The following is a 12,281-nucleotide window of genomic DNA, read 5'->3' as shown; positions in this document are numbered from 1 at the left end:
TAGTTAGTGACACAAATTTTCCACGCAGTAGGATAGACAGACCTATAAAACCCATAGCCCACCTAACTTTCCATTTGGTTTCGGGTGAAAGGACCATGTGACTAGGCCTAGCTATATACAGATCAAACTTAGGCCTAGTTATTCCCTCCTTGCTCGGTGGTAGTACAAGCTTCTGAGTAACTAGGTTGCAGAAATGCAATGGCCTTTCTGGCATCTGCATCACTATTCATGTGAAGGATGCCATTTCACAAACAAAATATATCTATGAAAAATCTATAGAAAGTGGTGTTCAGCATGACACTGTGGGCAATGGGCATATAAAATTTGTTTACAGCAACTTATTTTATATGGTACATTTAGTCTGTCCTTGTGGATTTTTATTGTGCCTGTAAGCTTCACAAATCATTTTATTTTCCTTGTGGTGGAAGCGCTTGGCAAATCTCTCATGTACCTAAAAACGTTTCACAGGTAGGTCTGAGCAGAGGATAATTAATATCTAACCTAGCTAACTTTACACTGCTAGGTCTGCATAGGACATTCCCTGCGTTGATAGTTGCAGACGAGGGAAGCTATTGCATGTACAGTGTGATATCAGATATCTGATATTTGCATGGATGTCCTAATCCGTTAATGGGGCCTACGAGTTGAATGCAAATCCCATCCCAGAAACATTCCAGGAAGAGTGTGTGTGTGTGTGTGTGTGTGTGTGTGTGTGTGTGTGTGTGTGTGTGTGTGTGTGTGTGTGTGTGTGTGAGACAGTCAGGCAACCGTGTGGATCGGAGGAGAGAAAATGGAACAAGAAGAGTTTGTAGAACATGGCGCTTGCAATGCCAGGGTTGTGGATTCGATTCTCATTGGGGACCAGTATGAAAAAAGTATGAATGTATGAACTCACTACTCTGGATAAGAGTGTCTGGTAAATGACTTGAATGTAAATGTATATACTCCATCACGGAATGACCTTTGACAGTGGCTAAGCCCATATACTGGGGTACTGATGTAAAAAGTATTTCTGTCTGTAATAAAGCACTTTTGTGGGAAAAAAATCATTCTGATTGGCTGAGCCTGGCTCCCCAGTGGGTGGATAAATGGGGATAAATTAGACATACATTCGGTCTTTGTATTACTGTAGCATAGACTATGCTGCAGCAAATGTAGGCATACCTGTTCCAAGAAAAACCATGAGATGATAGGTCTACATGCATTGTGAGCATCGCTCCATACTGAGATGGGCTGTCTGTCCCCACCCTGAGCGTTGGTGATTCATCATGCAGAGGCCATAGAGAAGCCAGATTTAGACTTTGCATATAATTTAACAGTTCCATTTCACGCCTTGCTGTTCATATAAATCATTTATTATAATTTACTGGTTTCTCGCAGTTATTTATCCCAGGAAAGGGAGTGGTTTTGGGCAGTAAATCTCGGTAACCGGGTTCCCGCCATTCAACCCTAGATCTGAAGGGTTAGACAAGTTAGTGACAAGGGATAAAAATTTAACTGGGCTGAGAAAAGAAGACTGAGAAGACAACGGAGATGAAGGAAGAGCCTGAATGTGATGTGGTGGAGTCAATGAGAATGAGAGGGAAGAGCGGAGCAAATGAAAGAGATGAGACTGCAGGCGGGGATTCATGATGTAGCCAGTCTAGCCACCTCAGCCTTTTAGTCTGTCTCACAGTTGTTTTGATTTCCCTGAGGTCTGATGATCAGAAAATGTTACAGTAAATAAGTAACTTATGTGCATTGTACAGGAAGCCCTGCCGCATATCTCACAGCCACAATCCTAACCCTCCGTTATCGCACATTGATCACCCTCAAAATAAGGTCACCCCAGGAGTGAAGACATGGCAGTATCAGGGAATTGGAAGATCACAAATTGGACAAGGTTTTTTTCAACCAACACTCCAGTGGGTTTTGACCTAGTTTCCACACAAAGCTCTTGGCCCTGCATTGTGATGGTGGCAGGCAGCTCTTGTCCATCCACCTCCCTCTCCCCTCTACAGACAGCCAGCCAGTCAGCCTCCCCTGTCCTGCTTTTATGTACATTCCCACTAATCCTCAGCGGAATGTCCGATGCCCTGTCCCAAACCCCCATCCTGTTTCTGTGTGTGTGTGTGTTCCATTGTTGTTCACAGAGAGAATCTCCCATTAGCTCCATCTCCCTATCCATCTAGGCTATTGCTAAGTGAAGTGTCAGGAATAGTTATTCAGCACAGTAATACTCCGTTGAAGACGAGCTGTTGTGAAACCCCCCATAGGAATAAGCATCTCACTCCCGTTATGTTACTGCGTCTTACTGCACAACTGTGGCCTGTGTGGAGCACTGATTAGACACAAATAGAGGAAACCCAGAAAAACCACCATCCATCCAGGCTCTCACTGCCATGTAAATGGAAGGACATGCCCGTTTTGGCCCGTGAAGTATTCTGACTAGTGCTTTCCTCAGACTGTCCCCTCAGGGCTGTTCTCTTTGGGCTACTGTACATATGGTGGGGTCTTTCTTCCCTGCCTTTTTTGCTGTCAGGACTACAAAAGCACAGCACTGACAGTAGTGAAACCCCCACCTACGTGTGCTGGTCTCACCAATTCTCTAAATGGAGGTGTGAAGAGAGGTGTTTCCTGTACTGTGGTGACCCGGCGCTCCGGTTGTCTGTGGCCTGTTCTGAGGAGGATCGAAAGCTTAAGTGCAGGGAGACACCCACTCACTCTCACCTCTCAAATGTCATCTCATTTACTGCTGTTTATAAACTTCCAACCGCTTTAAACGACCCATCTATTCACCGCCATCCACTTCCTGACCAACCTAATTTATGAAAGATTTGCATAGCAGCGAGCACTTGGCTATGAAATTTAACCTGAAATCTTATATCAACATTTCAGTGTTAACCCACCAATAAGGCAAACAAGTCTGATCTTGCCTTTCAAACTTCAGTTGTGTTTAAAGACATGCTCCAGAACTTTGGCAACTAGTTAGTATTTTTTTAAACCTCCCGCTTTGGGCTGGATGTGTCAATGTGTAGTTCGTACATGCATAATCTATGAGCAGAATTACTGTTTTACCTCAATTAGCCTCGAAATCCCTGATTTGAAAGCAACTGTTTACTGGAAGTTGTTCAGTGCCATTTTACCCCACCTGGGCCAGCCCCCTAGCAATTTGAGTTTCAGCCAATGAGGTTCAGCCCCTCTTCATTTGAGTTACAGCTAGCAAGATGCACACACAGCAGAGCGTGAGAGCGCAATGACATGGTGCACATATCTGCACGTGGCTCGTGAACGCTACTTTCAGAACTGCTGGCTAAAAGTATACAAAAGTACTGGAGAATCTCTTTAATATTCAAGCAGGTGAAGTGAATCACCTTGAGGGCTGTAGTTCTCAGGCTAAGTCAATCCACAGTTTGCTAAGAGTTTCAGCTGCTACCTCTCTAGATGTAGCTTATGTTTGCTAAGCAGATCGACTGTTTGGGTGTGTGTAACTGATACAAAAGTGCAGAACAGGAAAGTCTATTCACAAAGTTAAAGCCTCTGTTGAATGGTCATGTTAAGCCCAGTCAGATTTGTACTTGTGGTACTATGTTATCTATTGTGGCACTATGTCATCTATTGTCTCGGTTTACTCTCATGTTGATGTTGAACGTTTTCCCAAGGCCTCTGCTTGTGTTTTGCCCACAAACTTCCGTAACCTCCCAGCTAATTGTAAATGATACATGTATGGAATGACAGCACAATGAGTATGGGATGTGTAATTGCAACATACTGCATTTGTATCTAAAACTTTATAGAAATTGGGTCACAACTAGGAGTGATATTATTTTTCGAGGCCTATTCTTAAAAGAGAACTGCCTCCTAGAACCAACTTCTCTGGTTATAAATGTGGTATCGATATGAGTCAGAAACATTACAAAGTGTAAATAGGATAATTTTTGGTCATGAAGTCAGTCTGCCTTCACTTGTAGCCTGTGAGAAAGACCCGATCACTTGACAGAGAGCCATGTGAGTGAGAGGTGCTTCGGCACACAGCCAGGAGAAGGTAATTATAATTATTATATTCAGCCCAAGGGCACAATGGCCACTGGCCAAAAAATGCATGGATTTTAGGGGGCATTACAGCCACACAAATGGGATGGAGGTGGAAATTTGAGGCATTATGAAATGCTTGTCAAATTGTGAATGAGAGTGTGTATAGCCTGTGCAAAAAACAAAGAAGAGCTCATGCCTTTCATGCGACTTTTTCAAATCATTATTAGTCTCATCAAAACATATAGCCCAACATTTGTATCACATCTAAAGTTACATAACTCTAAATTAAGCGTATATAGGAGGACATGTTTCTATGTTAACCACTCAACACAGAGCGCACTCCCCCAAATCGTTTGGAGAAAATATCCTTTCTATTTTATTCAGCTATGTTCAATTGTATTCTTCATACTATAAAATAATGCCACGAAATTCTAAGCAAATCTTGTTTGCTGCATGAGTGGAAGAAGTAGCACAGACCCTCTGCTGGTGCAAAACACTGAGCAGTCAATAATGTATGTACAGTGGCAAGAAAAAGTATGTGAACCCTTTTGAATTACCTGGATTTCTGCATAAAAGAGTCAAAACATTTGATCTAATCTTCATCTTAGTCACAACAATAGACACTTACAGTGTGCTTAAACTAATAACACACAAATTATTGTATTCTTCTTGTCTATATTGAATACATAATTTAAACATTCACAGTGTAGGTTGGGGAAAAGTATATGAATCCCTAGGCTAATGACTTTTCCAAAAGCTAATTGGATTCAGGAGTCAGCTAACCTGGAGTCCAATCAATGTGATGAGATTGGAGATGATGGTTAGAGCTGCCCTGCCCTATAAAAACACTCACAAAATGTGAGTTTGCTATTCACAAGAAGCATTGCCTGATGTGAACCATGCCTCGAACAAAAGAGATATCAGAAGACCTAAGATTAAGAATAGTTGACAGGAAAGGGTTAAAAAAGTATCTCTAAAAGCCTTGATGTTCATCAGTCCATGGTAAGACAAATTGTCTATAAATGGAGAAAGTTCAGCACTGTTGCTACTCTCCCTAGGAGTGGCCGTCCTGCAAAGATGACTGCAAGAGTACAGTGCAGAATGCTCAATGAGGCTAAGAAGAATCCTGGAGTGTCAGCTAAAGACTTACAGAAATCTCTGGAACATGCTAACATCTCTGTTGACGAGTCTAGGATACGTAAAACACTAAACAAGAATGATGTTCATGGGAGGACAACACGTGAGAAGCCACTGCTGTCCAAAAAAACATTGCTGCACATCTGATATCTGCAAAAGAACACCTGGATGTTCCACAGCATTTCTGGCAAAAAAGTAGTTCTCACCAGAGAAAGTCTCAGAGCAAACGAAACAGCACCCCTCTGTTCATTTAAATAAATAAATTAGGCCCTAATCTATGGATTTCACATGACTGGGAAGAGGCACAGCCATGGGTGGGCCTGGGAGGACAAAGGCCCACCCAATCAGAATGAGTTTTCCCCACAAAAGGGCTTTATTACAGACACAAATACTCTTCAGTTTCATCAGCTGTCCGGGTTGGCTGGTGTCAGATGATCCTGCAGGTGAAGAAGCCAGATGTGGAGGTCCTGGGCTTATGTGGTTACACATGGTTTGTGGTTGTGCGGCCGGTTGGACATACCGCCAAATTTTCTAAAACAACATTGGAGGTGGCTTATGGTAGAGAAATTAAATTATCTGGCAACAGCTCTGTTAGACATTCCTCCAGTCAGCATGCCAATTGCGTGCGCTCCCTCGACTTAAGTGTTGTGTTGTGTGACAAAATTGCGCATTTGTGACCGACCTCCTTGATTCGCTTCTTCTGTAGAAAAATGTTTTTGAAAAAAATGGCCTTTGAATGTTTTGGTACCTCCTGGAGAGCTCTCCTTTGTCTATACTCATTCTGCATTGTTCACACCCTCTTAAGCCAGTCCCACCCATCTCTTTAAGGATTCACATGTGAAGTCATGTGCTAAACAGTGAGTAGAGTAGTAAAGATTAAGACTAAAAGTTGTAAAATTAGTAGCCTACAGTAAGGAAAAAATCCAGGTAAACAGAAAGTGTCCAGATAAAAATATTTTATAAATATTAGATGACGCTTACCCAGACACACTGGGTCGTGAAAATGCAATAACCACCAGCCACATCTTGCTAAGTGGATGGGTCTCTACAGAAGGTGTAAACGGTACAACGAAATGGTTACGCCGCATTAGACAGGATTACCTACACATTCTGACCAGATCAACTAGACAGAAGCGTGCTATATGGCAGACCAATCCAAACTTATCTCTCGGCATGTCCATCCCAATCATTATCTTAGCCAATCATGGCTAGCGAGAAGGTTGCTGCCTTTTTCTGTGACTTAACCAACTGGGCTTGTAATTTAACAATTTTATTCGTATTTACAAGCATACAAGTTTGTTATTAAGGCACGTGAAAGTTCACGTGTTAAAACAAAAACAAAAAACGTTACGTTCAAACGGCTCTCCTGTGAAGTAGTGACCCACAACATACGCCTAGTTTATTGAAACGGGTCACATTTAAGAGTGGCCTTTTATTGTACCCAGCACAAGGGGCACCTGTGTAAGGATCATGCTGTTTAATCAGCTTCTTGATATGCCACACCTGTCAAGTGGATGGATTCTCTTGGCTAAAGATAAATGCTCACTAACAGGGATGTAAACAAATTTGTGCACAACATTTAAAAGCTGAAATGTATTCAACTCCTTTATGGCAAGCCTAAATATGTTCAATAGTAAAAAGTCACATAATAAGTTGCATGGACTCGGTGTACAATAGTAGTTGTTAACATGATTTTCGAATGATTATCCCAGCTCTGTACCCCACACCCAGTTACTATAAAGATACAGGCGTCCTTCCTAACTCAGTTGCCGAAGATGAAGGAAACCGCTCAGGGATTCATCATGAGGCCAATGGTCATTTTAAAACAGTTGCAGACATTGTAGTTACTCCACAATACTAACCTAAATGGCAGAATGAACAGAAGGAAGTCTATACATAATAAAAAATATTCCAAAACATGCATCCTGTTTGCAATAAGGCGCTGAAGTAATACTGCAAAACATGTGGCAAATTAACTTTTTGTCCAGAATACAAAGCATTATGTTACAAAGCATTAGCAAATCCAACACATCACTGAGTACCAAGTTTCATATTTTCAAGCATGGTGGTGGCTGCATCATGTTATGGATATCCTCGTCATCGGCAAAGATTAGGGAGTGGTTTTAGGATCAAAATAAATGGAATAAAGCTAAGCAACAGACGCTAGGAGACATTCACCTTTCAGCAAGACAATAACCTAAAACTCAAGGCCAAATATACACTGGAGTTGCTTACCAAGACAACATTGAATGTTCCTAAGTGGTCTAGTTACAGTTTTCACTTAACTCTGCTTTAAAAAATATGGAAAGACTTGGCTGTCTAGACAGAGCTTGAAGAATGTTTTTTTAAAGGCAAATATTATACAATCCAGGTTTGCAAAGCTTTTAGACTGTAATCGCTGCCAAGGTGACTGTATTGACTCAAGGGGTTGAATACTTATCTAATCAAGATACAGTCTATTATTGTTTTATTTTTCATTAAACTTTAAAAAAATGTCACAGCAGCAATTGATAAAACAGGACCATGTTTGCAAAACAAGTGTATTTATTTATTTTACCTTTATTTAACCAGGTAGGCAAGTTGAGAACAAGTTCTCATTTACAATTGCGACCTGGCCAAAATAAAGCAAAGCAGTTCGACAGATACAACGACACAGAGTTACACATGGAGTAAAACAAACATACAGTCAATAATACAGTATAAACAAGTCTATATACAATGTGAGCAAATGAGGTGAGAAGGGAGGTAAAGGTAAAAAAGGCCATGGTGGCAAAGTAAATACAATATAGCAAGTAAAACACTGGAATGGTAGTTTTGCAATGGAAGAATGTGCAAAGTAGAAATAAAAATAATGGGGTGCAAAGGAGCAAAATAAATAAAAAATTAAAATTAAATACAGTTGGGAAAGAGGTAGTTGTTTGGGCTAAATTATAGGTGGGCTATGTACAGGTGCAGTAATCTGTGAGCTGCTCTGACAGTTGGTGCTTAAAGCTAGCGAGGGAGATAAGTGTTTCCAGTTTCAGAGATTTTTGTAGTTCGTTCCAGTCATTGGCAGCAGAGAACTGGAAGGAGAGGCGGCCAAAGAAAGAATTGGTTTTGGGGGTGACTAGAGAGATATACCTGCTGGAGCGTGTGCTACAGGTGGGAGATGCTATGGTGACCAGCGAGCTGAGATAAAGGGGGACTTTACCTAGCAGGGTCTTGTAGATGACATGGAGCCAGTGGGTTTGGCGACGAGTATGAAGTGAGGGCCAGCCAACGAGAGCGTACAGGTCGCAATGGTGGGTAGTATATGGGGCTGTTTCTGAGCTTATGTCAATATTACACAGGTAAGCTAGCGATGACGGAAATCAGGAATGCAGACAGGCTCAATAGACCTTTAATAAACGAGGGACTGTGTCCACACCACCTGGTGTTATGTTGGGCACCTACTGACCCCAAAAAGATTTTATGATTTTTCTTCTTCTCAATGACATGTATTGCTAAATAAAAATGTTGTAAGGAAATACAGTTAGGCACCACATTACAACAAGACAAAACAGCTTGCTGAATCAAGTCTTATAAGTATAAAAGCATAGCTTGTTTTCACATAATAAAAAATGCTTGAAACGGTAATGGAATGGGATTAGTGTGGTGTGTAAAGAATCCAATACTTTAACTTGTATGCGGTACAATTCACATTATTGTCGGAGCACCTCCTCTAAGAGTATGAATGAGGCGATTTGAGAAGCATTCACGTTGTTTGAAGTACAATAGCCCAACATCGCTACTGTAGTAGGTCAAAGCTGTGTGCTGGAAAACCTTAGTAGAGCATGGGTGGAGTAGGCATTGTGGTGCTCATGTGAATATCCTTTATTTTGTCTTTTTCTCACTTAACCATATTTTTGTGTGTTTTTAATAGAAATGTGTGTTGACAGCTGAGCTGACTGAAGACCGGGAATTCAACTCGCAGTTGTTATCATTTCCACGGTAACATGTCTTTAGATGACGTGATAAAACTTCAAGTTGCAAGCTACTCTAGTAGCAAGGTGTTGTCGAATGAGTGTCTCATGAAACACATTCCAGACACTGGTACTTCTTGCTATGTTGGTATAATTGGGATTTGACAGATAAATATTGCTATGCTAGCTAGCTGCTCCCAGGTTGGCTAAACATAAGGTCAGCGCGGGCTTTAGCCTACACCTAGAACTGAATCAGCAGATCATCTTGAGATGGCGAGTCAGTCAGGAGGGCAGAAGTCTTCAACATCAACTTCTCTCCTTAGCAAAGCTATCTTAGCTTACCTCGCTGTCACTGAGTTACTCACTACTGCTTTTGTTTGTTTGTTGTGATTTGAATGGCAAAGACACACCCAAGATACACCCACATTAAGCCACACCCCAAAGAGGACTCTCGTTTGGGCTTGAGTAATGGCCGCTGAATTTCTTAATGAGCACCGGAAGAAACACATGCGGAATCAGTGAGTGCAGTTCACCTTTTGGAAAACAAAACAATAAATGCATTCCATATTCCCCAATTCCATATTTCAGCCCCACAACAATGTTTATGTTGGCTGTTCAGTCTAGTTCTTATACATTAGAGTGTAAAGAGCACAAACACTGGTCTCCTTGGATACCACCTCTTGTTGCCAGGTTGCCAGGTTACCCGGGGAATGGATACAGGGACATCACGTAACTGATTGTATCTTGTCATTTGAGTGCCAGGTTAGGTGCACTCTGTCTCGTTGTGTATAGAAATCTTTATTTAAGTTGTAAAATGCAAGTGGTAGCAAGGTTTTGCGTTGTGTGTGTGTGTGTGAGAGAGAGTGCATGCGTGTGTGTGTGTGTGTGTGTGTGTCTTTTGGTTTAAGTAGGTTTATAGAGACGTGTTGGGCTTGTGTTGAGGGAGGTGAGACACTTGGAGCTCAACCCATAAGCTCACCTTGTCTGAGGACACTGCAGTCCTGTAAAATTGAAGCGCATTCCCATGTACCTTTTATGAAAGAGTTATGAAATCAGAAATATGTCTACGTGTGCAGAAACATATGATTCTGTGGAGGTCAGAGCACTTTGTTATTGGTTCTCATTGTCTTGTCTTGAAAAGAAACATCATACCGGTTGAAGGAGCCTAACCACAGAAGGCTCAGTGAGACAGTTTAGTCATTTTTCAGATTCTCAATTATGTTTTTGCCGTCCCTGACAAATTTCCATTACGTGACCGAGCTCAATGAAATCAGTAATTTTAGGTAGTCCATTTGTTTTAATGTCCTTAGTGTTCGCAAAGCTACAACCTTTCAATTTGAATGCATTCCCCTGTTCCTTAATTCTATTCGCTAATTTTTACCATGTGTAAGCATTGCCCGGACTTCACGTTAATTTGGACAGAATGAAATGTGATTTATTCACAAAGCACTCGGGGCAACACAGCTGATTTGATTATATGATGAAGTTAGCTTTTTGATTGCTGTGTCTAAGTGTGTTTGAAAGGTCCATCATGGCTGTCTCATTATTACAGGTGAAGGATCTGACCAAGTTCCTGGATCCAAGTGGGCTGGGGGTGATCAGCTTCGAGGACTTCCATCGAGGAATCTCGGCCATCAGCAATGGAGGTGAGTCAGAGGATCTTCCTTACAAAGCTGTGATGACCATGACTGCCGTCATAGCTTGGACCTTTATTTGGAAACGCCTTTGAAAGCTCGAAAATGAGGCCTATGCGCTCTCACTGACATGCCAAGAAAATCGGACAAAATGGGGCGTCTTTTGTCAATCAGTTGGTATCTCTATCCACTAGATGGACTCCAATACATCTTCATTTGAACTATTTGAAATGGCTATCATTTCATTAAGTCTGCTACTTCTGTTCAGTTTTAAGATCAGGCCCTCCATTGATCAGTACCATATGTCGGTCCTATCAGGCTCTATCTATCCCAGCTTCTTCCTGATGGCAGAGTCCATTGTTCATCTGCTCACATTTAGCTAAGGTGAAAGGTTTCGAGGAGGGGAGAGAAAAAAAACAGTGACCCAATTTCATTCAGACTGCACTCAAATCACATTGTTTTTCTTTCACGGAACATTTTCCTCTTCAGCTCATTTCATGAGTTGAGAAAAAGTGGGAGTGTATACAAAGGCCTAGCCTATTATAAACCTTCCTTTTCTAAACAATGGAAGCAATGTATCATGTGCCTGACTACTGAGTCATCAGGTTTTTCTCATCCACTTCAAGGACGGGTGAGAGATGTGTCCTGAAAAGTATGTGTAGGCCGTAGACTGCTCGTTTACACAATGTCCATTTTTCAGCCCACCCATGAAAATCATAGGTTGCTGCAAACGAAACCAGTGGAATACTAAAAACAAATATTCCACTGCAATCCTGTTATGAGTCACAATATTGCCATTATGGTAAAGAATGTCACCCTGGGGCTATGCTGACATCATCATCATCAACACAGAGACAGTGTTGACATCACACACTAGCTGTGTTAGCGTGCTGCAGAGGTTTGTGTTGATGTCATCGCAACAGTGTTGTTGCCCTGGCTGCCACCACAGCTCTTTGCTTTGCTGTTGGTCTGTGTTGGAGTTTTTCCCTGTGCTTTCTGGGTTACAAACGCTCCAGTTACCCGGACAGTTAATAAGTAATATTCTGGAAAGCATGAGACACGAGGCACATGGACTTCTGCTAGGCCAGGTTTCAGCTAGAGAATGAAGGAGGGAGGGAGAGGGACTGGGCTGAGTCCTATTCACCTGAATAATTCAGTGTCTCCTCTTTCTCTCTCTCACTCTCTCTCCCCCCCACTCGTTTCTGATCGTCTCTCTGTCTTTCTTCTCATGTCAGCTCCTTATCCGTTTCATGAGACCTCACAAAGGACAGGAGAAAGAGTCACCCTTAACTTCCCAGGCCTCTCAAGCTTGGTTGTCAGAATTCCAGTCCATCTGTCTGTATAGCTAACCTAGCTCAGGGCTACAAGTGTTCTGCACTGGTCACCCCCACCTCGTTTCTCTGGAGTCACATCAGAAAACCTGCTATTCCAGCTGCAACTGGAATCCCAGTTCATTTAGAATGTTTACTTATTTTAATTTTAACTTTGTTTTTCCTTGTCATTTCTCTGTCGGTTACTGGCTGGATGTGTTTTTTTATAAAGAAAGCCTGTTGGC

The 12,281-nt window shown here is 41.8% G+C and overlaps 1 protein-coding gene across 2 annotated transcripts in view; it reads left to right on the top strand.

Moving 5' to 3' along the window:
* The window catches only part of rab11fip3 (RAB11 family interacting protein 3 (class II)), a 51,737-nt gene that overhangs the window by 7,021 nt on the left and 32,435 nt on the right, over positions 1-12,281 (top strand). For both annotated transcript variants that reach the window (XM_024386862.2, XM_024386864.2), the window contains exon 2: positions 10,645-10,738. In XM_024386862.2, the coding sequence (XP_024242630.1) occupies positions 10,645-10,738 (94 nt within the window). The remainder of the gene's footprint in view (positions 1-10,644; positions 10,739-12,281) is intronic.

The sequence above is a fragment of the Oncorhynchus tshawytscha genome, linkage group LG24, assembly GCF_018296145.1.
Source record: "Oncorhynchus tshawytscha isolate Ot180627B linkage group LG24, Otsh_v2.0, whole genome shotgun sequence".
In the NCBI taxonomy this organism is placed as follows: domain Eukaryota; kingdom Metazoa; phylum Chordata; class Actinopteri; order Salmoniformes; family Salmonidae; genus Oncorhynchus; species Oncorhynchus tshawytscha.
This window is presented reverse-complemented; position numbering and strand designations above follow the sequence as displayed.